Source organism: Aulonocara sp. 'chitande type north' Nkhata Bay, linkage group LG5 (assembly GCF_057382095.1).
Source record: "Aulonocara sp. 'chitande type north' Nkhata Bay isolate Kocher_YH1m ecotype deep benthic linkage group LG5, A_spYH_male_GT1.1, whole genome shotgun sequence".
In the NCBI taxonomy this organism is placed as follows: Eukaryota; Metazoa; Chordata; class Actinopteri; order Cichliformes; family Cichlidae; genus Aulonocara; species Aulonocara sp. 'chitande type north' Nkhata Bay.
Window position 1 is genome coordinate 2,907,813 of NC_141348.1, and position 27,514 is coordinate 2,935,326.

The following is a 27,514-nucleotide window of genomic DNA, read 5'->3' on the forward strand; positions in this document are numbered from 1 at the left end:
TCTAATTCACTATTTTAAACCTGCTTTAAGCTTCTAATCCCTGGTTGGTCCTCCCAGTCACTTTTTCCTTGTCACAAAAGTCGCTCTATTGTCCTGCAACTTCCTGAGTTATTCCTCAGCTTCAGCCTTTAAGTGTGTTAAATCTACACCATTCAGCATTTATGTCATGTATTCACATTCATGAGTGTAAGAATGTCTTCATTGCGTGTGTTATGATATTTTGATACCACGGTAAGCATTTACAGGATATTGTTTTATACAGGAAAACTGTTACTCAATAAGGCCGATCTACTAGTTGTTTTTCTTTTTCTCTCTGACCCAAGAATTGATGTGTAAGACTCACAGGCTGGTACCCCAAGGTCGAAAATACCACAGAGATGAGACCACTTCCTTACTCCCATCCTCCCTTTTTCTTTATCTCCTGGAAAAGGCTCGTTAAAGGCTAGGTGGTTTGTTTCAGAATTCACTGATGAAAGAACTCTGTATTCTATGTCTAGGAGTGTATTTTGCTGGGATGATCATAAATTGTAGCTGAGCTGATAAACTACACACAGGATACTTCTTTGCTCACAAGGCAGGAAGACGTTTCCTTATTTGGTCTGTACCGGTTTGAACTGGGAAAGCTGACACACGAACCTTTTTTTCATCTATATAAACTGCTGTGTATCAAATAAACCTTTGAGTCGATTGGGAAGGCAACCTAAAGCAGTCTCTGTTTTCTTGTTCTCCCAAGCTGCTCCCGGCGCTGTAACTAACCCAGCTGAACGGCATACCTGAGTGTTACTTTAAATAATTAGGAATCTTAGAAGGAAAGGACAGAACTCTGCTTATCGCTCACGCCACGGAGGAAACCCGGGACGGCAATTTCCTTCAGCGTGTATGTTGTGTGTTCATATTAATATTGAGTGTAAGCTGGTCTTCGTTGCCTCGATGTGTTTTTATAATCAGATTTAATTCCTGCATCTTTGCGCTGAACTGTGGATTCAAACTGTCTCACTTCTGATTCTCTCCAAAAACAATTTCACATGTGACAATTTCTACATGTGTGTTTTATATTTTTCTATTCATTTATGTATTATTAGTTTATTTATTTCTTTATCTCTCTCTCTTTTCTTTTTTTATTTACCTTTCTGTTGCGATGCTCTGGATGTTTCTAAACCCCACAAATGCAGTCTCACTGTTCAACCCAATTTTCCTATGCTGGCATCCTGGCAGCTGCACGCTTGACTTTTCTCAGTTCATGGGCAGTTATTTTGCGCCTTGGTTTTTCCACACGCTTCTTGCGACCCTGTTGACTATTTTGAATGAAACGCTTGATTGTTCGATGATCACGCTTCAGAAGCTTTGCAATTTTGAGACTGCTGCATCCCTCTGCAAGATATCTCACTATTTTTGACTTTTCTGAGCCTGTCAAGTCCTTCTTTTGACCCATTTTGCCAAAGGAAAGGACGTTGCCTAATAATTATGCACACCTGATATAGGGTGTTGATGTCATTAGACCACACCCCTTCTCATTACAGAGATGCACATCACCTAATATGCTTAATTGGTAGTAGGCTTTCGAGCCTATACAGCTTGGAGTAAGACAACATGCATGAAGAGGATGATGTGGACAAAATACTCATTTGCCTAATAATTCTGCTCTCCCTGTAGACTTTTGTCTTATCGCCTTAACCTCCATGGTCTCAAATTCTTTAAGGATATAATTTCTTTTAACCGGATTTGGGCAAATTTCATTTATCAAAATATTCCTGATCACTTTGTTTGTAAACCTGCTGTCACCAAATTCAACTCCAGCTATGCAGAGCTGCCTCAGTCCAGGAGAAATTTTAGAGTGCACAATATCTTCTTTTATCATTGATCTCAAAGGGACTGGGATGGCTTTCACTGGGGATTTATATCTCTTAGCAGTACATCTTACATCAAATTTCTCACAAAACGTCTCATGTTTTAGTAAGACCCCATTATCATCCATAAAATGAGCTACAGCCCAAATCCCTTTAGATCTCCATTCATCCACGTACACAGATTTCCTACACAAACGGATATACCTGTTGTTCCATATAGGGGTGTTGTGAGGAGTAAAGCTATGTTTATAGATTAATTTCCAGTAGAGACGGACCTGCTGATGGAAAGCTGAGAGTTTAACAGGTAACGAACTGCAATCAAAGTCACAACGTAACAAAAAGTCTATTCCACCCATTTTGCCAAAAATCACATTGGGAATAATGTTCCAAAAGGAATTTTTGTTCCTAATGAAAGATCTTAACCATTTCAATTTTAGTACACCATTCATAACATCAAAGTCAGTGGCATTAGCCCCACCCTCTTCATAATTCTTAATCACATCATTTTTCTTTATATAATGACATTTGTTCCTCCATATGAACCTAAAATTAAGAGTATTTATAGATTTAATTAGTTTTGGAGGTATGGGCAGAGAAAAGGCTGGATAGATGAGTCTGGACAGACTGTCCATGTTGGTTAGCAAGATTCTCCCAAACAGAGTTATGTCCCTTTGCAGCCACCTGTTTAAAATTGACTTACACTTTTCTATATTGGTACAGATATTCTTATTTTCTGTTGATGTCTTATCCTTGCAAATTACAATGCCCAGATACTTCACCTCTTTTTTGATCTGCATATTATTTATTGCTTGCAGGGGACACTCATGCAGAGCTAGAATTTTGCATTTATTAATATTCAGCTGTAGGCCAGAAGCTTTGGAGAAATGGTTGATCGCCTGCAAGGCTAAAGGAATCTGGTCCTCATTTTTTAGAAACAGGGTGGTATCATCTGCCAGCTGACTGATTATTATCTGTTCACCCATCACAGTTAACCCCTTAATGTGACTGTTTTTAATCAAAATAATTCCTCTGACACAGAAGACCTACATTCCTGGTTTAATTCTTGCTGTCAAAAAATCATGGACTCTGTGGCTCCTTTAAAAACCAGGCAGCTTAAGGCTAAACCTGAGCCTTGGTTTAATGAGAGCAGTCGTGCTGTTAAGAGGGAATGTCGTCGAGCAGAACGGAGGTGGAAAAAGGATAAACTGCATGTATCATTTCAAATTCTCAAAGACTGCTGGCATCGCTACCAGAACACTGTTAAAGAGGCAAAAAGGGAATATTTTGCAAATATTATTTCTTCCAACTGTCATAACCCACGTGTGTTATTTAGGACCATTGACACTGTTCTTAATACTCCTTTGAATGTCTGCTTGGAAGTTTCTCCTGAGATTTGCAATGATTTTCTGAACTTTTTTATTGAAAAGGTTGTCACCATCAGGGCTCTTATCACAGCTCCTGACTCTGACCCCTCTGTCTCTGTCCCTTGCGCTGCTGTTTTCACTCAGTTTGAGCTTGTGACGCTCTCCTCTTTAGAGGATGTGGTTCGCCATATTAAGCCCACAGGTTCCCCACGGGATCCTGTCCCTCCACAATTCTTTAAAGAAATTTTTCCTAGTATACAACAGTATGTCCTTGACATTATTAACAGCAGTCTGTCTTCTGGTGTGGTTCCTGCAAATTTCAAACATGCAGTAGTACAGCCACTGCTTAAGAAACCTGGCCTTGATCACACAGTTTTAGCGAACTATAGGCCTATTTCCAAGCTGCCTTTAGTCTCCAAGGTTTTAGAGAAAATTGTTTTTAGTCAACTGAAAGATTTTCTAGATGAAAATGGAATCTTTGAGGTTTTTCAGTCAGGTTTTAAAACCCTTCACAGCACAGAATCTGCATTACTAAGGGTTTTTAATGACATCCTTCTGGCATGTGATTCTGGTAACCATGTTGTTCTTGTCTTGCTTGACCTAACTGCTGCCTTTGACACAGTAGACCACAATATTTTAATTTCTCGATTACATGATGTAGTGGGTATTGGTGGCACTGCACTCAATTGGTTTAGGTCTTATTTGTCAGATAGAACTTTCTCTGTCAGCCTTCTCGGTTACGAATCGTCTTCTGCTCCTCTGTCATGTGGTGTCCCACAGGGCTCAATTTTAGGGCCACTGCTCTTTTCTCTGTATCTACTGCCTCTGGGTTCTATCCTTAGAAGGCATGGGATCTCATTTCACTGTTATGCCGATGACTGCCAAATTTATTTGACACTAAAACGCAAGGATGCCATCTCCATAAAACCTCTCTTGACATGTCTAGATGACATTAAAGCTTGGTTGGCTCGAAACTTTTTAAATTTTAATAAAAAGAAAACAGAAGTGTTGGTGTTTGGACCCAGTGGTCCCTGTGAGTCCTCCTCTGTTGTTTTAGGATCCCTGGAAGTCTATTTTAAATCTGTTGTTACTGACCTTGGTTTTAAGTTGGACAGTGATTTTAAATTGGACAACCAAATCAGAGCAGTGGTGAAGTCCAGTTTTTATCATTTAAGCGACTGGCAAGACTAAAATCTTTTCTTTCGAGGCAGCACCTTGAAACAGTGATCCATGCTTTTATTTCTTCCCGCCTGGACTACTGTAACTCACTTTATGTGGGGGTCAGTCAGTCATTGCTCTCACGTCTGCAGCTGGTTCAAAATGCGGCTGCACGACTCCTAACAGGAACTCGAAAAAGAGAGCATATAACCCCCGTGCTGGCCTCTCTGCACCGGCTGCCTGTGTCTTTTAGAGTTAATTTTAAAATTCTTATGTTTGTTTTTAAATGTCTACACAGTCTTGCCCCGCCTTACCTCTCTGAGCTTCTTCATCCCCACATACCCTGTCGGTCTCTCAGGTCAGCTGACCAGCTGCTCCTGGAGGTACCGAGATCCAGGAGGAAGCTCAGAGGGGACAGGGCCTTCTCTATTGTGGCTCCAAAATTATGGAATAATTTGCCCATGCATGTTAGAGAGGCCCCTTCACTGTCCACTTTTAAATCACGTCTTAAAACCCACTTTTATTCCTTGGCTTTTAACCTCAGTGAGACTTAGTTTCTTTTTTAATGCAGTAGTTATTTAATTAATGATTTCACTCTTCTTTTATTTGTTTTTTATTTATATCTCATGTAATTTTATTTTACAGTTCCAATGTACAGCACTTTGTGTCAGCTGTGGTTGTTTTAAAGTGCTTTATAAATAAAGTTGATGATGATGATGATGATGATGAAAATAGACAACAGCTCAGCAACCATGATGAACAGAAGTGGTGAGCTGCTACATCCCTGCCTTATCCCTCTATTAACCTCAAACCTTGAACATGTACCATGTTCTAGCAAAACAGAGCTGTTAATGTCATTATATAGCATCTCTATAACATTGATAAATTCCTCTCCAAAACCAAAAGACTGCAGAGTTTTTAATATGAACGTATGTTCAACTGAGTCAAATGCTTTGTAAAAATCCAAGAACAGGATGTACCCTCTCTCTTGGATTAATTCACTGTATTCAAGGAGATCCAAAACCAGCCTAATATTGTTATGAATTAGTCTTCCTTTCAAAAAACCTGATTGTGTTTCACTGATAATGTTTGAGATGCCTTTCTTTAGCCTCTCAGCTACAGCTCCAGACAGGATCTTATAGTCAGTGTTTAGTAAGGTGATGGGTCTTAAATTGTCTAAAATTCTTTTATCCTTACCCGATTTAGGGATCAGGGTTATCAGCCCTTGTTTCGTGCTCGGCATCACTTCTTTTTTCTCTATCGATTCCTTTAATGCATCAAACAATAAAGTTCTTAGGTCCTTCCAGAAGAATTGATAAAAATTAGTAGTGAGTCCATCTGTCCCTGGGGACTTGTTTAATGCCATTTTCATGACCACCAAATCCAGTTCCTCAATTTTAAGCTCTGAATCACACAGATCTTTGTACGGCTTGTCAATACATGGGATGAGATTATGAATCTTATCAAGGAAACTATCAGAATCAGCTGCTGAATATTCTGAGGAGTACAATTTGGAATAAAAAGTGAAGACTTCCTTTTCAATCTTTCTGAAATCTTTACATTCAGTCCCATTTATCAACAAGCTTGAGATTAGATTTCTCTGCTGTCTGCACTTTTCCAGCTTACTAAAATATGATGAGTTCTTTTCACCTGCCTCAATCCACTTGGCTCTCGATCTTATAAAGGCACCCTGGGCTTTCTCTAGGTAAAGATCGTCTAATTTAGTTTGTAACTCCATCAATTTATTCTTCTCTTGCACGTTTAGTTTTTCTTTACTACAGCACTGAGTTATTTCACGAAGTAAATTACTTTCATATTCCCGTTTTTCCCTGTTCAGTTCTTTGCAGAATTTTATAGTGAATTCTCTGATTTTGAATTTAATAAGTTCCCATTTCTGTATATTACCCACTACTGAGTCATCATTTTTTATATCTGTAATTTTATGTCTAATTTTATCACAATACTTGTCCTTATTTAAAAGGCTGGCATTAAATTTCCAATATCCCCTGCTACTACGTTTCATCCTTGTTGGTTCTAAGACAAGATCAATGAAACAGTGATCAGATAGGGGTGCTTTGGAGATTTTAGATGGTGAAGTACACCTCAAAATGTCATCGCTCACTAACCAATAATCAATTCTTGACCTGCTTTCTCCATTAGGTTTAAACCATGAATAATTCTTAACTCCAGGATTCAAACTTCTCCAAATGTCTGTAAAATTATTATCACTAGAAAAGTTCTCAATAATGTTATTCTGTTGCCTCCTTCCTAAGCGAGGAGGCCATCTGTCCATCCATTCATCTGAGGTCATGTTCCAGTCTCCTCCTATTAGGATGTAATCTGTGGGGTACATAACTTTAAACTCTGAAATAACATTTGTTAGATTTTCCAATAGACGTTTATTTTGACCTTCGTTATTATGTCCATAAAGATTTGTAACAATTAGAAATATACCTTCGCTCTTCAAGCTGCAGTTGACCAATGACCCTCACTATCAGCTTTATATGTTATAATCTCCCCTGGGAACTTATTAAAACAAATCGCCACACCTCCAGATCTGTTAGATCCACGACTGAAAAGAATCTTGTCTCCCCACTGATTAGCCCAAAAGGTAACATCGGCATCCACAGAGTGAGTCTCTTGTAAAAACAGACAGTCACATTTTTGCCCCTTGCAAAATAAAAAAAGTGCCTTTCTCTTAACAATTTCCTTCAAACCCCGAACGTTTAATGAACCAAAAGAAATTTTTGAGTGAACCATAATAAGAATATGCTAAGAAAATAACTTTTTTTTTAAAAAGAAAAGAAAAATATATAAACATGAGTTTAAATTGTAACACTTGTCACCAACTCAGTGACTAATAACCTTTAACTTTAAGTAGAACTCTTTTGTCCCATTAATAATATTCCACTGTATACAGTCTTACATCAAGTCTTTCATTCAACGTCGATGATCCTCCGTCCTTCGATGTATCCATGAAGACCCCGGAAAAAGGCCCGTTTCCCAGCCCGTCTGGCTTGTTCAATTTGCGGCCACAGCCGCCTCCTCTCTTCCCAGTCCTCCCGCGGCAGTACCTCAGCGAAGTGGAAACCCCCGTTCTTACAGACAGCCGAATCTTTGGTGCGACGCCAAATCTCCTCTTTCACGTGTCTCAGAGCAAACAGAATGATGATATGTCGGACCTTGTTCTCAATCTTCTTCCCAACTCTATGCACCACATCCACAGATTCTTCAAGCTTTGATATCATATCAGGTGCGATCTTGCCAAGAATTCCAATAACCAGCGATCTGACACCTTCATCTCTTTTCTCTTCTAATCCTTTAATCCGGAGGCACCACCTCATTTTGTACCTTTCTTGCTCTCACACTCTCTCCTTGAGATCGTAGTTATCTTTGGTCAACTGCTCGTTTCGTCTCTCCAACTCTTTAACCTTTTGTTTACATTCTTTCACCTCCTCCGAGTTGAACTGAACCGCTTTGGCTAGGCTGGCTAGCATCGTACTAGCTTGCTTGCATTGCACACTCAGGTCAGCTAGCTGCTCGTCCACTCTTTTTTCAAGGTTTTTTCTACGTAGTCATGATCCGTTCCTTCTCTGCTGTCTTCCTTTCCATCACATGGCGATGTTGTTTCTTGTTTTTTGAGGTCGAGTTTGAATTTAGCAGGTTTAACTATACTTGGGGCAGTCATTTTACTACTTTCGAGTGGAAACAATAACGAACACAAAGTAAATTCTGGGACAAGTTCAACGAGCTCCTAATTCGTGCGACTGCTCAACTCGCCATCTTGCGCCACCGTCTCACTACTAGATGAACTTGTGACACACATCTGCAGCAGAGGCTGAGTGGCTGCTCTCACACCTGGAGCATCCAAATCGACCCACAAACACGTTGAAAGATGCAATGCCATCAATGTGGATTGTCAAGACTGAGAGACCTCTTCCCTCTGACCCCTCCCCAAACCCTCAAACCCTCCTACCCACCTCGACATACAAACTCTGTGTGGCTTCACGTGTTCTGTTGATGTTTACATGATCGAAATAACTTGAACACAAACACAAACAAACAAAGAGGAAGACCGCACCGGAAGGAAACAACTACAAGTCCCAGCATCCTCTGTGTTTAGGGAGCAGCAGTGAAAGTGAAAGCAGGAGGAGGAAGGTGGAGCTGAGGCAGGTGAGTGTTAACATGAATATGTTTCTTCTTATGACATAAAATAATTCCACGCTGTTCGTGTCTGTGGGTGAAATGTGAGGCCGGTCGGCTCCTCTGAGCGCTGGTTTCCTGTAAGTAGAGAGGAAGTGAGTTTAGCTGAGCCTCCGTTTAGTGTGAGAGAGCAGGAGGAGAGTGAGAGCTGTGCTGAGGCAGGGTGAGTGTTAACACCGCTCTGACATTACTGTGTCTCTGTGGCGGGAACAACAGGCTCCGTCAGTGGAGGCAAAAATAATCAGACTTTGGTTTTTCAAAGGAAACAACTTTATGTCGGAAGTTCCCGCACGCTCATTGGATAACGATGTGTCAATCTCGACCTATTAGCCAATGAGCGTGCGGATTCACAGAAAGACCCGCCTTTATCACGGGACTTTAAAAACTACAATGGCGACAGAAACTCCGTGAGTGGAGTTCAGGGTGACGTTATGAAACTGTGACGTTTGAGCCACTTCCCGTTGATCGTGAAACTGATGGTTTCTGGTGTTTGGGTCTGTTTTTCTGTATTTATGCAGATAAAGTGTAAACTCAGATGAATTATACCATCAAATGTTAAAGGAAAATATCAGGATGAGTGTCTGTGAGCTGAGAAGGACGTGAAGCGAGCAGTTTATCCCAGAGCTGAAGCTGCTCTGTGTGCAGAGATGAGCTCAGATTCGTGCTGTGATTGATCAACAGTCACAGAAATGTAGACTTGTAGTTATTACTGCAGTATGGTCACAGCAGATACTGATGAACATGTATTATGAGGATGGATGATCAAGTTTCTCACTCTCTCCTTTAAATCTCAGTTTTTTCTTCTTCACAGTTTATCTGTTAATTTATTAATGAATAACACTGAAAGAGTTTCTGTTATATTTCCCCTTGAACATCAGCTTATTAGGGCGGCATTAGGAAATAGCCCCCCTCCAAAGAATGAATAAATGAATGATGATAATAATAAAATGATTCAAAAGCAGAGCTCAGAGTGGTAGAATGGTCAAACATGGATCCACGGGTGGTTCAACTGCATTTGGTGACGTGACTAAAGCAAATCTTTCAAATAATCCCACCATCAACGGGATGTTGTCTCCTTTACTACGGTTACTTTACTTGGTCACCGTGTGAATTTCTTTGAAATGAACCAAATTCTTTTATTTGTCGGTTGTTGCATATTTAACCTCTACAGTCAGGAAAGGAGGAGATGAGGCCTCAACAATGTTGGGTTGTAGCTGTGCTTCAGGTTAGAGTGAGTGTCCATGGAATAAATGTAAGTCAGTGAACTGGAAACATGACTGTGTTCAAACTTTGTTTCCTTTTTATAATGAGTCTAATCAAAGGTGGACAGAAGTATCTCCACCGTGACTTTTCTGTGTCACCATCAGAGCTTCTGCACAGTGTTTCTGGGGCAGATAACATTGCAGCATTATGGAGACATTATGGAGACAAAAAGAAAAGCGTCTGGACTTCTTTAAGTTAAACTTAAAGAAATCCAGACGCTTTTCTTGGACTGTTGGTTTCAGTGTTGAGTCTCATTCACACACTCCCTCAGACTCTTCACACACTGATTTGCTGACATAAACACACTCCTGTGTGCTTCACACACACACTGAGGACCATCTACAGACTGTGAGCTCCGTCTTCTTTGTCTTTGGAGCCGAACTCTGACAAAGTTAGGAACAAAACTTTCTCCAGCGTGTGAACTTTCCTCCTAGACTCAGTCTGAGCAGTCAGACCACATATTTCTAAAGCAGCACATGAAGGTGTGGCTCACACACACACAGGTGAAGGAAACAGCTGCAGTATTAAAAACTGCTTCACTGTCTACAAATATATGAACTGAATGTTTCTTTCAGGCTGTAAAAACCTTGTTTATCCTCCATTACAGTCCTGCATTCAGAGCATTACTTCTGTTATATTAGTACATGTATTTTATTCTGATGAACACATGAAACTCTGAGCTGGATTGAATCCATTGAATCAGAGTCCAGGACTCAGACTAAACACGCTGAATGTGTCCTGAGCTCGGCCGCTGTTCCACAGTAACTGCTGTCAGAGTCACTGTTACTGAGTTAGCTTAGCTAGCAGAGCAGCTAGCAGTTAGAGTATGAACTCTGTAAGCAGTCAGCTCGGTCCTGGACATGGTTACTGACATAAAGCTGCTCTCTGCAGCCATGTTTGACCTGCTGCTTTGTAGGACTACAGTAATGGAGGATTTGGAGGCTGAACTGGGCTCTGTGACACTTTTTGTAGTGAACTGATGAAAGCTGCGTCTCAGATGGATGTTAGTCCAACACATCAGACACGACCTCTGCAGCTCTCAGTTGATGTGCACATGAATGATTTGTGTTTCCTCTGCAGGTGAAGGTAGAAAGTGTGTGTGAGCTGATGTGAATTGAGCAGCATGGATCAGTGTGAGGACAGAGAGGAGGGAGTCCCTCCCTCTAAAAGCACTCTGTGTGGGGAACATGAGAGCCAGACCAAAGCTCAGAGGTGAGATGACCATCTCTAACTGTCCATGACTCTTCTCCATGTCACAGCTCAGCACTCACATCACTGCTCCATCATTATTCACACTCATACCTCTGTGTGTGTTGTTTTAAAGCCCAGAGCTGTGGGGCGTACCAGGCTCAGCTGGACATAACCCTGAAACTAATCCAGAGCCTGGACCTGAACCCAGCTGTGTTTCCTTAAAGAGCAACGAGTCGAAGGGTTTTGGTGTAAACTTTAACAAAAGACTGTTATGTGACAAAGAGTAAGTACATTATTTTTATGAGATTGTTCATCATGTCTTTAATTTAATATTTCCAGTTTTTCCTTCCTGTCTCATGAAGCTGTGACATTTATTGTTTTTCTTTTAGGATCAATAAGAGGCCAGAATCTCCTGGACCTGAACCCAGCTGTGTTTCCTTAAAGAGCAACGTGTCGAAGGATGCTGATATAAACTTTAAAGGCTGTTCTTCTGCTGCTGAGAGGTAATGTGTGTCTAGATGTTGTTCCTGACTCTGTATTTCTGAATAAATCCTCATGTTTAATATCAGCTCAGCTCTTTTTCACACATTTCTATGTTGGTATGTGAAGCGGTGTGTGTTGGAGTGTTTCCACAAACACAGCAGTCAGAGTGGAAAGAGTGGATGTTGTAGGAGGTGTTTGTGTAGTGAAGAGGCTGAGTGTCTGTAGGACTCCAGCTGCTCCAGCAGGTGTCTCCTTTGTGCTTTGCTTCAAACACAGTGTAGGGAGGAGCTTCCACTCAGGTGTTTCAGGTGTTGCTGGATGGAGGAGGACAAATAGTTTTTCCCTTCAGTGACACCTCAGCAGCTCAATGTTCTGGGAGATGTTTGTCTTTATGAAGGTTTATGGATTCTTGTTCTTACTTTGGTTAAACTGAGCAACACATTTTCCATCTAACATTTAAAGTAAATTTCCAGGTGAATAAAAGATCTGCAGCTGCAGCCTCTGTGATGTTTCACAGTCTGAAAGTAACAAATTCAACCAGAGTTCAAACAAAGGCTTAATATACGTGTGTGTTTGATATAATGCCAACAAGTACAAATAGGTGTTCTTACAGGTCTTAATCACAGAGGTCTGATAAGTCTGGTGACTTTCACACTCAGCAATTTTGCTGCCTTTTATTTTATATTGGCCTTTTTAAAGCCCTTCAAAGTCTCCCACATTCATACAGAGCTTTTAACACCAAACTCCTTTACAGTCCTTCTCCTCTCACACACGATCACACGACTGATTTGTCTGCAGCAGCTGTGTTACTGCTAGTATTTTATTATGTGTGTAATCTCCTCATATTGTTCCTGTGGTTTAGTTTGACTTCCTTCTGCAAACTCAGCTGCTCTGTTGCTGATACACGTCTCCATGAATATGATTGATCAGATGCTGCCAACACCATGTGTTTCATGTGAGCACTCAGCTGAAACCCTGGGTTGACTTATCGAGTTAATAACAAGCTTCACGTGACTGTGAATGCTAAAGTGAATCCAGATAAAGGAAAGAGACCCTGCTAATGTTGGACTCACTTCTTAGTGTAGATCCCAGGAGGAAGTTCAACATAGCCATTCTTTGTGCTAGCTCGACCAAACCTGAGAGCACAGTGCAGGATAATGATCATCATCTGTCTCTGTCAAGGACATTTAAAATCCACAAATAACAAACATAATTATATTTGATCATTAAAAATGATGATTAAACAAAGTGTCAAACATACTTAAGTAGAAGGACTGATGTTTGTGTTAAAATACCCTCTTAAAGCTGAAATAATGATTCAACTTCTTTACTCAAGTAAAGGTAAAAGAGTCCAGGCTCTGAAATGTACTCACAGTATTAAAGTAAAAACGCCATCTTTGAAGGAAATTTCTGCCAGTTTTTGTGCAAAGTTACCTGAATTTCTACCTCCAACATTAATAGGAGAAAATTATCTGAACTTTTATTCTAATGAATTTAATCAGCTTGAACATTTTGTAGCACAAAAGTAGAAAAAACTCAAAGGGAATCAAAAATAGCTCCGTTTGCTGTTGCCTGCATTGTAGATGGGCGGCTTTGCCTCAACACCTAAACAGGAAAATGAGTTTAGTCAAGTATTAAAGTGGGATTGAAGAGGTGAGGAAACCAGAGATCAGGTGTTGTGGTGCAGCATTAAGATAAGATGGGGCCTGATTATTTAAGACCTTGTATGTGAGGAGCAGCCAATGAAGGGAAGCCAAAACAGGAGAAATCTGCTCTCTCTTTCTAGTCCCTGTCAGGACTCTTGCTGCAGCATTTTGGATTAGCTGAAGGCTTTTCACTGAGTTTTTAGGACATCCTGATAATAATGAATTACAGTCGTCCAGCCTGGAAGTAATAAATGCATGAACTAGTTTTTCAGCGTCACTCTTTTTAGCATTTTTTAACAACAAGCTTCTATCTATTAGGGCTCTTGTCTCGCCGACTGCTGCCTCAGATCCGAGTCTTTCTCCTGTGTGCTCAGCTGTCTTAGAGCAGTTTGATCCTGTTTCCCTTAATGACTTGACTGCGGTAGTTCGTAACCTAAGATCATCACACTGCCCCTCTGATTGTCGCCCCCCAACTACTCTTTCAAGGATTGTCAGGTTGGAGATTGGCCTATAATTAGCTAAGACAGCTGGGTCTAGGGATGCTTTTTAAGTAAAGGTTTAACTACAGCCAGCTAGGGATGGGTACCGTTTAGATTTGAAAACCTGCTAAATCAGAATCAGTTGCTGATGACGGCTTTTTTCTTTTCCATCAATCACGTATAATCTTAACTCAAAGTGAACATAGACTTGATTGCTCAGATCAGCCAATTCAAAATGCTAATTCAATCAACTCTGAGTTCATGGCTAGACTCAGTTTGTTGGCCCTGCACCTTAAAACTATTTCCTGTTTGTCTCTCGTGTTTTTTGGATATTGTTTTCACATCTTATGTCACGGCTAGCGGGGCGAGCCATGTTGAATTTAATAAAGGACCCAAGATGCCGACACTGCTGTGAAGTGAGTGAGCTTTATTGAAACGGTGAAGTGCAGTGGAGATGGCCTGTGCAGAAGCTAAGATAACCTCTACTGAAAAAACTACAAAACTAACCTGAAACCTTAAACGGAGACACGGGGAGACAACACAGACGAACCAGCAACAAGCAGGAGAAAACAAAGGGCTCATATACACAAAAGAGCCATCAGGGAATGAGAAAAGGGAGACACAGCAGGATTCATTGGACATAACCAGACAAGGGGAAGCAAAAGTAGACACACTAACGTAGGACATGGCACTGTCAAAATAAAACAGGAAGTGAACACAGAGACACAATACTAACACAGTACAGAGGGAACACAGAAACCAAAACCTCAGAACTAGAAAACCTTAATCAGAATGAAATTGTAACAAAAGACAATAACAATCAAAACAAAACCACTGAGTCCACAGACTCGGGACATACATCGGCTCAAACTATGGTCATAAATATTTTGTACTTGTAAATCAGACTGTGGAGTTGTGAACTGAGTTTTGTAACATTGTGAAACAAAATATCTGGAAAGTTTATGTTTTTGCGTTCATTGATTTGTGTGTGTAAAAATGTAAAAATGTAATAAATGTAAGAAACATTAGAACTACTTTTGCTGACACAAAGTTTGGCGAGCACTGCAAGTTGTCCCTTTAAACCAGTCACTGATATAAAGAGAGCACCTTGTTCCAGGGCATCTGAGCATGGAGGGAAAGCTTTATGCAGGAGATGGTAAGAGCTGTTGGGACCAAAGAAACTGAGCAGAAAACTACAGACATCTGGAAACTGAGTTGTTAATTCTCAGTGGGATCAGCAGGACTAGCAAAGCTTCACCATGACAGTCATCTGATTGACTGAACCCATCCAAACATCACTTCATGGACCTTTAGCTTGTGTCTGTGTGTGGACAGACATAACATGAGCTAATTATACATTACTCCTCCACAGAGTGGACCAGCAGAGAGCAGAGGTTTCCACTGGTCAGTCTGCACAGCAGCATCAAACACACCTGGACTCTGTGGTTATGGTTTGTAGTACTACGTTTACATTTGTTCTTTTCAGTCACCTCTATGCTGCACTTTGTGGACCAGAGGATTGTCAGTGTGTCCAACATAAATCAGAGTTTGGGCTCCATGATTTCAGTCAGATTGGGGTGACTGTAGCTCAGGAGGTGAGCAGGTCAGCTACTAGTTAGGTTTGTGAATCAAACCCTGGCTGGCAAATGTACTGGGTAACGTACTAAACCCAAGCTGCCCTCTGATGCATCCATCAGAGTGTGAAAGAAAGTATTTAAGCATAGAACAATGTGCTTGGTTGAATGAGGCATGTTGTATAAAATGCTTTGTGTGCACAGAGTATCAAAGAGAGCTATATATGAACCAGTCCATTTACCACTGGGTAATTCATATAGTCTTCTTTTCCAGCGGCTGGAGGACAACATCACCATGTTTGTGAAGAACGAGCTGAAGAAGATCCAGAAGCTTCTGAGTCCAGATCACCCAGAAACTTTAAAGAGCCAGATGGAGGATGAGGAGATGTTTGAAGGAGAGGATGAAGATGAAAGAAAGAGCTGCAGAGAAGCATTTCTGAAGATCACACTCCACTTCTTGAGGAGACTTAAGCAGCATGAGATGGCTGACCATCTGCAGAGCAGTAAGAGAATTTCTCTAAAGACTGAATATTGATCTTTCCTAATAGCTCAAGAAATGGACCAATAGACATTCATCCTTTCAGGGTACTGAAAGGCTATGATATTTATTATATAATATTTGTTTCTGAATTTCTTACCTTCAGAAATATTTGCTCCACTCTGTAAACGTGAACTTAAAGCCCAACTGAAGAAGAAGTTCCAGTGTGTGTTTGAGGGCATCGCTAAAGCAGGAAGCCCAACCCTCCTGAATCAGATCTACACAGAGCTCTACATCACAGAGGGAGGGACTGCAGAGGTCAATGAGGAACATGAGGTCAGACAGATTGAAACAGCATCCAGGAAACCAGACAGACCAGAAACAACAATCAGACAAGAAGACATCTTTAAAGCCTCACCAGGAAGAGACGAACCAATCAGAACAGTGCTGACAAAGGGAGTGGCTGGCATTGGGAAAACAGTCTTAACACAGAAATACAGCCTGGACTGGGCTGAAGACAAAGCCAACCAGGACATCCAGTTCATATTTCCATTCACTTTCAGAGAGCTGAATGTGCTGAAAGAGGAAAAGTTCAGCTTGGTGGAACTTGTTCATCACTTCTTTAATCAAACTAACGAATCAGGAATCTGCAGGCTTGAAGACTTCCAGGTTGTGTTCATACTTGATGGTCTGGATGAGTGTCGACTTAATTTGGACTTCAAGAAAACTAAAATCCTGACTGAAACAAGAAAGTCCACCTCATTGGATGAGCTGCTGACAAACCTCATCAGAGGGAACCTGCTCCCTTCTGCTCGCCTTTGGATAACAACACGACCTGCAGCAGCCAATCAGATCCCTCCTCAGTGTGTCGACATGGTGACAGAGGTCAGAGGGTTCACTGACCCACAGAAGGAGGAGTACTTCAGGAAGAGATTCAGAGATGAGGAGCAGGCCAGCAGGATCATCTCCCACATCAAGAAAGCTCGAAGCCTCCACATCATGTGTCACATCCCAGTCTTCTGCTGGATCACTGCTACAGTTCTGGAGGATGTGCTGGAAACCAGAGAGGGAGCAGAGCTGCCCAACACCCTGACTGAGATGTACATCCACTTCCTGGTGGTTCAGGCCAAAGTCAAGAGGATCAAATATGATGGAGGAGCTGAGACAGATCCACACTGGAGTCCAGAGAGCAGGAAGATGATTGAGTCACTGGGAAAACTGGCTTTTGATCAGCTGCAGAAAGGAAACCTGATCTTCTATGAACCAGACCTGACAGAGTGTGGCATCGATATCAGAGCAGCCTCAGTGTACTCAGGAGTGTTCACACAGATCTTTAAAGAGGAGAAACAACTGTACCAGAACAAGGTGTTCTGCTTTGTTCATCTCAGTGTTCAGGAGTTTCTGGCTGCTCTTCATGTCCACCTGACCTTCATCAACTCTGGACTCAATCAGCTGGAAAAACAACAAACAAGCTCTGAGACAGAGAAATACTTCTACCAGTGTGCTGTGGACAAGGCCTTACAGAGCCCCAATGGACACCTGGACTTGTTCCTTCGTTTTCTCTTGGGTCTGAAGACTAATCAAACTCGTTTGCAAGGCCTCATGACACAAACAGGAAGTAGCTCACAGACCAATCAAGAAGCAGTTCAGTACATCAAGAAGAAGCTCAGGGAGAATCTGTCTGCAGAGAAAAGCATCAATCTGTTCCACTGTCTGAATGAACTGAATGATCGTTCTCTACTGGAGCAGATCCAACAGTCCCTGAGTTCAGGACGTCTCTCCACAGATAAACTGTCTCCTGCTCAGTGGTCAGCTCTGGTCTTCATCTTACTGTCATCAGAAAAAGATCTGGATGTGTTTGACCTGAAGAAATACTTTGCTTCAGAGGAGGCTCTTCTGAGGCTGCTGCCAGTGGTCAAAGCCTCTAAAAAAGTTCTGTAAGTTATAAAGTTTTTATTATTTAATTTGGTTGGTATGTTATGGAAAAACACACTGCATCAACTTCTGTTTTGTTTTTGTCAAAATCACTGTAATATAATCACTGTACCTTTATATACACGTGACTTGTATTAATGCTGCTGCCCTCTTGTGGCTAAAGTGTAATTATGTTATTGTTATTAGGGAGGATTTGAGAGTAACATGCCAAGTGAGTCAGCACCTTCGCTTTAGCTTAAAATATCCAAATTCTTATGTCATCAGTTATAGTTGCATGTATTCATTATCATAACTTAACCTTTAATATTGATGTCTTAAATTTATTTTGAGTAAACTAATGTTAAGGTTCAAATATTGGGGAAGGAGAGTACAAACAACCATGGTCCAGAACTTGGTCAAACGATTTTAATGAAATACACGCGTGGGAAGACCAGCTCCGTTCGCAGACCGGGCTGATCTCCGACTTAATCAAAGCATAAACAGATATTTTATACCATCAGGGCTTGAATTTAATGACGCCCCCTCATACGTCACAAACAGAATATATGCATACGTCAAATCAAAACCACAATGACTTTTAACACAGTTTAAAAGAACATTATCTCCTATCTTCATGGCAGGTACTTCCTGTCACTGCCGGATGCTCGCTTATCATCTTGACACATCAGCAGCAGTTCTGCGACAAACTGCTCTTTTGCAACCCCGAGCAAAACATGATTAAACTTCCACCTATAAATGATTCTCTTTAACTAAGTGTGTGTCTCGTCCTTAAAGGCTCCTCAAAATAACCTGCACTTAGACTCTGCTTTCGGTTTCAGTTCTGCAAAAGGCACACTCTTCAAACCTGCAACTTCCTGTCAGCCTGCAACTTAGTCTTTCTGAAAGACACACACTGTTTAAACATCTGAATGCAATATCAATTTTGTAGATTATATTATTAATGCAATGGTAATGATGATGATTATTAACAATAGCAGCAAAATATCTCTCCAATCTCAATACTCCCTCTCTCGACCTCTGGAACACCAGAGGTCACAATACATTGTGTTGGGTCACTCCTCGGCCCACTCAGCTGCTTCCATGTCCATCCATGGCATCATGGACATCGGGGTCACCACTCCCGCTCTGACCCTCTCTAGCCGTCCTCTGGCTCAGCAAATCAGACAACCTCATGTCATCTAAGTGGTCCAGTAATAAACACCAGCTCCCCCTCGAGAACACTCCATGCGTAAGATTAGGTTTTTTCTGCGTCCCTCTCTTGTGGTCCATCATGCCTCGGGCCTCCAGGATCCTCACCCCCCTGTGGTCGCCGAGATCTTCTGTAAAGCAAACAAAACACCTTTTCCTGCACCTCCCTAACTTATCATCTTTGGGACTCTTTAATCAAAAGCCTGATCCTAATTATCTTCTTGACTTATTGACTTGTATTTATATATATTCTTCAACATTACTCATCATTTTAAAACTCTTAAAACGCTGCTTTCACGTCCCTGCATGCGTTTCCTGTCGCTTGCCTTATCTAATCATCAACATCCTGTACACAGAAGTCTCGCTGCTGCAAGGCCTCCACTCTGACCTAGAATCTCCTTTCACAAGAAAATCATTATAAGCGCCTATTCTACTAAAAGATCCAAAAAAAACAACCACTTTAATCAATTAAGTTTAAACATATAAGCAATTACTCCTGCATACATTTTATCATAGCTAAACGCTGCCTTGAAACAACTCCTGTGTGTTAACACCAGAGTTGGTCAAGTTACTTGAAAAAAGTAATCAGTAACTAATTACTGATTACTTCCCCAAAAAAGTAATCCCGTTACTTTACTGATTACTTCCCCCAAAAAGTAATCCCGTTACTTTACTGATTACTTATTTTCAAAAGTAATTAATTACTTAGTTACTTAGTTACTTTTTAAAAACACGATTTACAACCTGAAGAGGTGATAAAGCGATAGATCTTTCAGCCCAATTCTACTTTTTCTGCATAATCCATCATACAAAATGTAATCAAATGGAAAACTCTCTTTTTTTAAACTTGTTTTATCAGTTTTAATCTTTTAATTTTATGCATCAAGCAAAAATTTAATTATATGCAACATTCTCTGACTTGAATAAATTAGTTTAACATTGAAACCTATTTTCTGCACATTCCAGCACATAAAATGAAATATTTTTTGTGTTTACACTCAGTCTTTCAAATAGATGCAAGTAAAACACAGCAGAAAATAAATAAAATCAAAGACTCAGTGGTCCTGTTGCTCTATTTTGACCTGTAAAGCAGGACTGGGGGTAGGCGGAGGTTTACCCTGGTGCAGGTGTGCCGCGGTCAGTTGAAGAATCCGCGAGTTTCTCTGTGAATTTCCCATTACGTCGTTGCGCACTCGGTGCTTGCTTGGAAGTTTAGGGGGTTTTTTTTCGCTGTAAAAGGTTTTCTTCCCACGCACAACGGACACTAATGTTTCTGTCACTTTTTATGGAATCAAACTCAAAATAAGGTCAGTACTTCCACGCTTTAAACGCTGCACGCTCATACTCTCTCCCACAATCGATTTATGATCCATTGTTGATCTGCACACAGCTGTTGTCACTAACGGCGCACTCGCTTAGGTCACTGTCGTGAGACATTCTCGCAAAAAAATCTCGGTTTTAGTAACGCAGTAACGCAGCGTTCCTACGGGAAAGTAACGGTAATCTAATTACCAATTTTGCAATAGTAATCCCTTACTTTACTTGTTACTTGAAAAAAGTAATCAGATTACAGTAACGCGTTACAAGTGACGCGTTACTGCCCATCTCTGGTTAACACTAACTTCATTTTAAAACTCACATTTCCTATGTTATAGCCTGTTTTTGGTACAGCCTTTTTATTTCATCTTGCTCCTTTGATGTAACAATACCTTCTCATTCTAGTTTATCAGACTTAACCAAAATATATGCTTTCCTTCCTTTGGTCCTTCTCTAAAGCAAGAAACTCCTATTCAGTTTCTCTTTTCTGTCACTTGTTACAGGGCCAGCTCAAGTTCAGTTAAACGCTAAATTAATTTGAGGCCTTTTGCCTGGAATCAATACTGTCATGTGTGTTTATGGACTCTGTGTCTGTAAGCGTGTGCAATCCTTCCATAACTCATATCATCCTCACAGTAGATTGGCTAATCATAGCGCTAGCCAAAGGCTCGTGACCCACAAGAGACGAATTGAGCCACAACTCCCTTAAAGGCACAAAATGCAATATGTATAAAAAGTCATTTCTACGTATAAGCTCTCCCCTTTATCCTAAAAATAAATCTATGTAATATCTGTATGTGTGTCTTCTATTCATTAATGTAATTGTCAGTTATTTTCTCTCTTTATTTTACCTTCTTTTTGTTTACCTCTTTGTTTGTGACGTGGACATCCCTAAACCATCCTGAGTTCTGGCTTCAATTTCAACCCAATTGTACCCTCTATTCTCGCAGTCGAACTCGTCTGGGCTTCACCTTCCCACTGGCCCCTGTGCCCTTCTCTTAGTGTCCTTTGTTGTCTTGTGATCCCCAGCAAACACAGTCTGTTTCTTCTCTGTTTCTTCTCCGTTGCTCTTTTCAGTATTTTCCTTTTAGATTAAATCCCAGCCTGGCAAAATATCCCATTCAGTGTCTTTAAACAGTTATGTCACACTGTTCTTACCAGCCTGCAGTTCACCGTGCATTTTCCATCACGTGCTTTTCTTACATGCTGCTGCTGGTATCGTCAGTGTAGTTTCAGTTGCACTGTCTTTTGCCTGCTGTTAATTCTTGAAGTCCACGATGTTCTGTCGGTCTTCATCAGGAGATTAACTGTCCTATGAGCTTCTTCTCAGGATCGGGACAAGTGGGAGGTCAAGCTGTAAAATTTTAAGCCAAAATCTGGCCTGTTTTCCTCCCAATTCTGTTAATCAATGGTTTTGTACTCAAGATTCTAGGTTGAAAGAAGTCCACCTGTATTGACACACTAAAGCATACAATTAATATCCTTTTCATTTCTTTTCTTAAAACCTCCATTTGCTTCATCTGCCTGGAGTTTAACTCGTATGTTTCTCTCTCTGTGTGCTCACTTGTCACAGTCAGTTCCTTTTATGGGCATGCAAAGTTCCTGTCACACACACCATTTCCTGTCAACCTTGCAGCTGCTCAGAACCATATTTTCTGTTTCTATCTCTCCTGTTTTGTTTTTTTTACAGGCTAATAAAACTCTTGTTTTACTAAGTCTTGATCTAAAACAATTCACCCTTATTTCACGCACACACTTCTAAATATACTAAATTCTTTGCGTTTGTCAGATCGTCTCACACACACACCGCCTTTTCTCTCACACTTCCACTTCTGCACTCACTCTACTATCAACTTTCATAGTGTTATTATTATTTATTATTTTGTACAAATCACACCCAATCACTCAAAGCCTGCTACTCACAGCATTCACACACTTAAACTGTGACAAGAGTTGAGGAATATACTCACAACACGCTTTCCTAAGAGTATTTCAGACATGCCTTTCATAATCAGAAAGAGCAAGTCAAAGAAAACAATTGAAACCTCTATTAATTCTCACAGCACACACATAGAATAGAAAAAATAAAACACACCAGCATTTATTGCTGATGAGAGGTTACTCCTAAAAGTAATATGTTAGTCTTAAATATATACAGTGCACTCACTATATTTATATATCAAAACTCAGTCAATTACTATACATCCACTACGGCAACTCAAAACTTTATTTATAGCCCTCTAATGAACATAAATGGCGTCTTAAATACACACTCAACAATGTTTGCAGCAGTATTTGTAAAACCAACTGTGGTTTAAACAGTTCACTGCTGACTAATTTGCATTTTCACACTCACACACACACAGTCTAAAAATAGCTCCAGCACTGCCTCAGACTCCTTTCACACAGAGATCTCTTATTTTATATTACAAAGACGTCTTATATTTACAACCACTGTCACATCTGTCAGCTTAAGCGCCTAAACAATTTCGACAAATTTAAGTTAACGGTCCAACCGATAAAGTCCAACTTTTTTGTGATCAATTAACCAGTATCTGTCCAACAGTTTCTGGCCTCATCTCTAAAATCCCTAACTCAATTTAAAAGCGTCAACCAACCCAAACTTTGCCTGAAGCTCTATTTTTGGCATTTCACAGCCAAGGCTTACCCCGAAGTTTTAAGTTAAAGTTACACGCCCGAAGTCCAACTTCTGCTGGCCAAAAAAGCGCAGACTACCGTTCCAAACGGTAAGGAGACTCTAACTCCTAGTTATTCTGGAGTGCCCCAAGCTCCACAGTGACCAACTGACTATCCCTCTTCGAGGACAATGCCTAAGCGTCCTTGGCAAGCGTTACCTCTGAGCACTGCGCTTCCTATCAGTCCAACTGACGTTCTTGAATAATTTATAATACTTTGGAACAACAGTAAAACAGCCAAAAAAGTGTAAGACTGAAGCAGGTCCAACCTTATAACCAATACGGGCTCCACCCCAAACAATAACCAAATTCCCTAATATACTAAAATCACTCAGCAGTCCAACTGCTTTCCACCGTCCAACCGTATTAAATCCTTTAGCGGTCCAACCGCATTCAATCATTTTTAGCAGTCCAACTGCATTAAATCCTCAGTACTGTCATGAGATTCTCATCAAAATCAAAGCAGACATTCCCCAGTAATTTCAGTGAGTAGACTTTAATTTGTAATGTCCAATTTGGCACACTTTGGAAATATTTCAACAGGTAGTGCCTTACCTTTGGATAAGCGGCTTAGAACAACAATGAGAAAAAGAGAGCTGATTATTAGCTCATCAAAACACAAAACAAAATCACAATGAATTATCGGTTAATTTCATTTAAAATAATTCATTAAGTATTTATGTACAATTCAAATTAGTTAATTACATATTTTGTTGGTTTGTTTTCTATTTTAATTATTTTACTGACACATTTAATGAATTATTTAATGATGCATTTATTTAATTCACGTTGCTACTCCTGGCCCTGCATCGCTGTTCATAAATACATTTTATTTGTCAGCTTCACCCATCAAAGTCAGGGGGCGGGGTTAATGCTGATCAAGTCAAAACCATTGCTTTGGTCTGGTGGGCGTTCTTTTAGTGGGCTTTTCTCAATACTAAGTAGGCCTACACACCAGGGTTTGGACATGTGTGGACCCAAACTATACTTTTACCCTTTTTTGTGTGTCACCGAATACACTTTAATATTTTCTAGACAAGAATGTAGTGGCGTAATCTTTAACCTCTTTTGGCTCCAAACAGAAGTGACAGACTTGAGCAGGGTTCATTTAAAGGCTGACAGAAGTGGAGTGGTGACGGGGAGATGTTTGACAGGACAGTGTTTCAGCCTCCACAGGTTCATGTTGTGCTCCATCAGTCAGTGAAGATGAAGTCAGTGCTGATGAGGCTGTAGAGTGTGTGAGGGATGTGAATGAGGATGATGAAGATCTGATGATAGCAGATAAAAACAGGCTGCAGAGACTTTGAGCCATACAGGGCACACAGTGTGTGTACAGAACAGCTGAAATCATTATGGAGGCCTCACTGGAATATGGAAGCATCACAGTACAGCTTCAGTGAAGCTTTAAAGTCTCTGATATGAGATGAGAAATGAAGCAGCCAGAGCTTTTTCATGAGTGGAAACCCACTGTGACTGTGAGCTGCTGCTACAGCCTCCAGATTAGCCAGCAGCTCATCCTGCTCAACATGGACCTGTGGTCAGAGTGTGTGCTGGATAATCCGGCCCAGGATGAGGCCAAACTGACATGGGATGAAATGTCTGTCACATAATTGAGCTTAGTGTAGTTTCATTTCTGCACAATTTAAAAACAACCAAAACTTTGTTCTGTCTTTTCTATGTTATACTGTAGACTTTCTTTGATACTGTGTCCAAAAGGAGCAGCTTTTACTTTGAAGGGGAGGCGTCTCTGTTTCCTCTTCAGGTTGGATGATGGAAGCAAATTAGTAGCTGTGTCCCAAAACGTCGGCTGCATCCTCCAGAGGCTGCATTTGAAGGCCGATTACATCACAGCCAGGCGATGAAGGCTGTCCGTATTTGTCGACTCCTTCAAATGTGCCCGACAAATGCGTCCTTCATTTCCCCGAATTTGAAGGATTCGTCGGGTGTGTCCTTCGTGGCCCACCATATCCCAGAATTCATAGCGCGGCCCAGCCAAATTTCAGCTGCCAACAATGGCGGCAGCTACTAAGTTTTCAAATTACTCTTATTAATCTTTCTGGGTCACAAAATAAACTTTTAACATATTTTCAGGTGAGAAAGTAGCTGTTTAAACTTCAAATATGTAATGTAATGTAATTGTTTGCCTTTTTTCTGTGTTTTATTTGTTCCGGAGTAAATCGGTTTGGCTGAGATCAAAGTTCCTCCGGGATTTTCACACAGCTGAATAAACGTTAAACAGGAAACTGATTAAACAGAAGTGTGAGACGGTCGAGAATTTACGCCAGTGTCCTGTTATATTTTAGATAGCAAGGAGCAGACGGCCGAGTTTATTAAACTCCACCGACACAGCGGTGACGCAAATCTGAAGGCTAGACTGTCCCATTTCACAGCCTCGCACTTCCAGCCTTTTCGGTCTTTGAAGGACCCGGCCCACGTAGACCGCGAATACCGGGTCCTCCGAAGGATGCAGCCGACGTTTTGGGACAAAGCTAGTGTGTGATGTTCTTTCAGTGTTGCACTTTGTAGACGCTCCCTGAGCACTGGTCTCACAGCCAGCTGCACATAGAGACCAGTGTTGTTAGTCCAGGTCAGAAGATGACTTGTTGGAATGAAAATGAGCTTGTAGTTTGTCTGCTTTAATAATGTGACTGGAAAAAGGTGTTGGACTTCAAATATGTCCATTTCTTTCACACTTCACCTTTGAAAGTGAAGCCTTGTGGTTCCTGGAAGGAAAAACACGACTTTTTCAAGTCTTTGTCCTGTTTTTATGATAAATGTACGACTTTAATGTGAAACATTCAGAGTTTTTTCTCTTGTTGTGTTTGTTTGAAGCTGCTTCCTGTTGGCTTCAGCTGTTTGGAGTTTCCATTTTCTAAACTTCTACATTCTGAACCTTCTTCAGCTCTGAACAGATGATGAAACACTGAATGATTTCAAGCACTTTGTCTAATAAACTTACATCTTTCATTCTTTATACAGATTGCGTCGCTGTGGTTTGTCAAAGATCAGCTGTGATTATCTGGCAGCAGCACTGAAGTCCAACCCCTCCCATCTGAGAGAGCTGGAGCTGAGCTTCAACAACAAGCTGCAGGATTCAGGAGTGAAGCATCTGTGTGGTTTCCTGGAGAGTCCAGGATGTGGACTTGAAACTCTGAGGTCAGTCAGCATGTTTTAGTTGTGCTGAGATGAATATGATGTGAAAGTTGTGCTGACACTAAACTGCAGACATCAGGCTGATATTATACTGATCCACACTGAGGATCTTCATGGTAAAGTCTGTTTTCTTCTTCTCTGGTTTAGTCCATTGACTGCAGCAGAACAATGTTCACATTTCAAACAGTGAGACTCAACGTATGGCCCGCGGCCCACACGCGGCCTGCCCACCTTTCCTGATTCAGAGAGAGGGGACCCTGATTAACTGTGTAGTGTTCTTCCTCACAGTTCTAAGTATCAGACACAACAATGAATAATCCACAGCTGACTGTCTTTAGCAGGTCAAAGGTCACGGCACACAGCAGACAGTGGGAAATATTATAACTCTGATCATTTATCAGCACATATCCATATGTATAAAAACAAAGCTGACACTGTGAGACTTGATCAGAGGTGTGATCATCACAGCAGAGGCCTTTGTGTCAAAGTCACTGAGGATCAAACAGAAACACATGAAGCAGATTTTCCTGTTCTGGCTTTTTATAGCAGATAACCTTCAAAAACACCTTCAGACTCTGCAGCTGCATAACGAAAGCCTGTAAGATAAAATTAGACATAAGGTAAATGTACACCAATATTCCAATGACAGGTGTGTGATTCATCTGGAAGTTATGTGCGGATTAGTGTACAGTGATAGCAATTTAGTATGTTTTTAGAGGGGGGGGGGGTTGTTTACCTCGGATGGGTGCTCTTTTTCGCTTCTGTTGCGTACGCCTTGAGTGCCGGTCCGAGTCTGATACAGGTATGTCGTCATGCCCCATGTGCAGTGTTGGTGCCCAGTCTGGATTTGTTACATCCATTTCATATGCTGGTTTGCCTGCAATAATGCCAAATCATAAGCTACTCAGTCGACATGATGTGGTTCTGCAGCATCACACATTAGCATGTTTTATCTCATTATCTATGACCTCAGCACATTGAAAATAACACTAAAAGCCTTTCAAGAGTGATATGAATTAATTTAGAACTCACCGGAAAGAAAATGCCGTGAGCAAACCAACAAAAAGCTGGGGATTGCAGAGAACTCGATATCCGCTCGTCTCACCGCTGCAATCCATCTCCCGTGACATCACGCTCCAAAGCCCTATAGGTGGGAAAATGTACCATGTCGACCAATCAAAAATGATATGGAAACATGACATTTGGTTGTTTAGCAAAAGGGGGAAGTTTTAGGAGTGACCGGCAAGAGAGAGCGAGTGAGCGAAAGAGAGAGAGAGTTTTGATACGTGAGAGATTTGTGACGTTTACCGTGTTTGGTCTCAAGTTAGTTTGTTGTCTTGTGTATTTAGTGTGTAGCTGTTGTTTTGTTTTGTGTGTCAGTTCTACTAGTGATCGTCACAGTTGCTGCCTTAAAGCCAACAAAGGCAGATTGCAGTGTAAACGCTGAGTGACACACCTGCTGTCAGACCTGCAGGTTTATCCCTGTGCTGTTCTCATATGTGTTAGAGTGACACAAACTATTGTTTGACACCTGATTGT

The 27,514-nt window shown here is 41.0% G+C and overlaps 3 protein-coding genes across 3 annotated transcripts in view; all 3 read left to right on the forward strand.

Annotated features, from left to right (window-relative positions):
- Nucleotides 1-27,514, forward strand: part of LOC147329680 (ribonuclease inhibitor-like) — a gene marked incomplete at its 5' end in the record, with an annotated part of 61,298 nt that overhangs the window by 20,810 nt on the left and 12,974 nt on the right. The gene's annotated exons all lie outside the window — the stretch shown is intronic.
- LOC147329683 (uncharacterized) lies at nt 8,405-11,831 on the forward strand. Its single transcript, XM_086291018.1, has 4 exons — nt 8,405-8,542; nt 10,916-11,047; nt 11,160-11,309; nt 11,416-11,831. The coding sequence occupies exons 2-4, from the start codon at nt 10,959-10,961 to the stop codon at nt 11,531-11,533; spliced, it is 357 nt and encodes a 118-aa protein (XP_086147144.1). The 5' UTR covers nt 8,405-8,542; nt 10,916-10,958; the 3' UTR covers nt 11,534-11,831.
- On the forward strand, nt 15,452-25,997 carry LOC147329684 (protein NLRC3-like). Its single transcript, XM_086291005.1, has 3 exons — nt 15,452-15,711; nt 15,853-17,623; nt 25,802-25,997. The coding sequence occupies exons 1-3, from the start codon at nt 15,504-15,506 to the stop codon at nt 25,995-25,997; spliced, it is 2,175 nt and encodes a 724-aa protein (XP_086147131.1). The 5' UTR covers nt 15,452-15,503.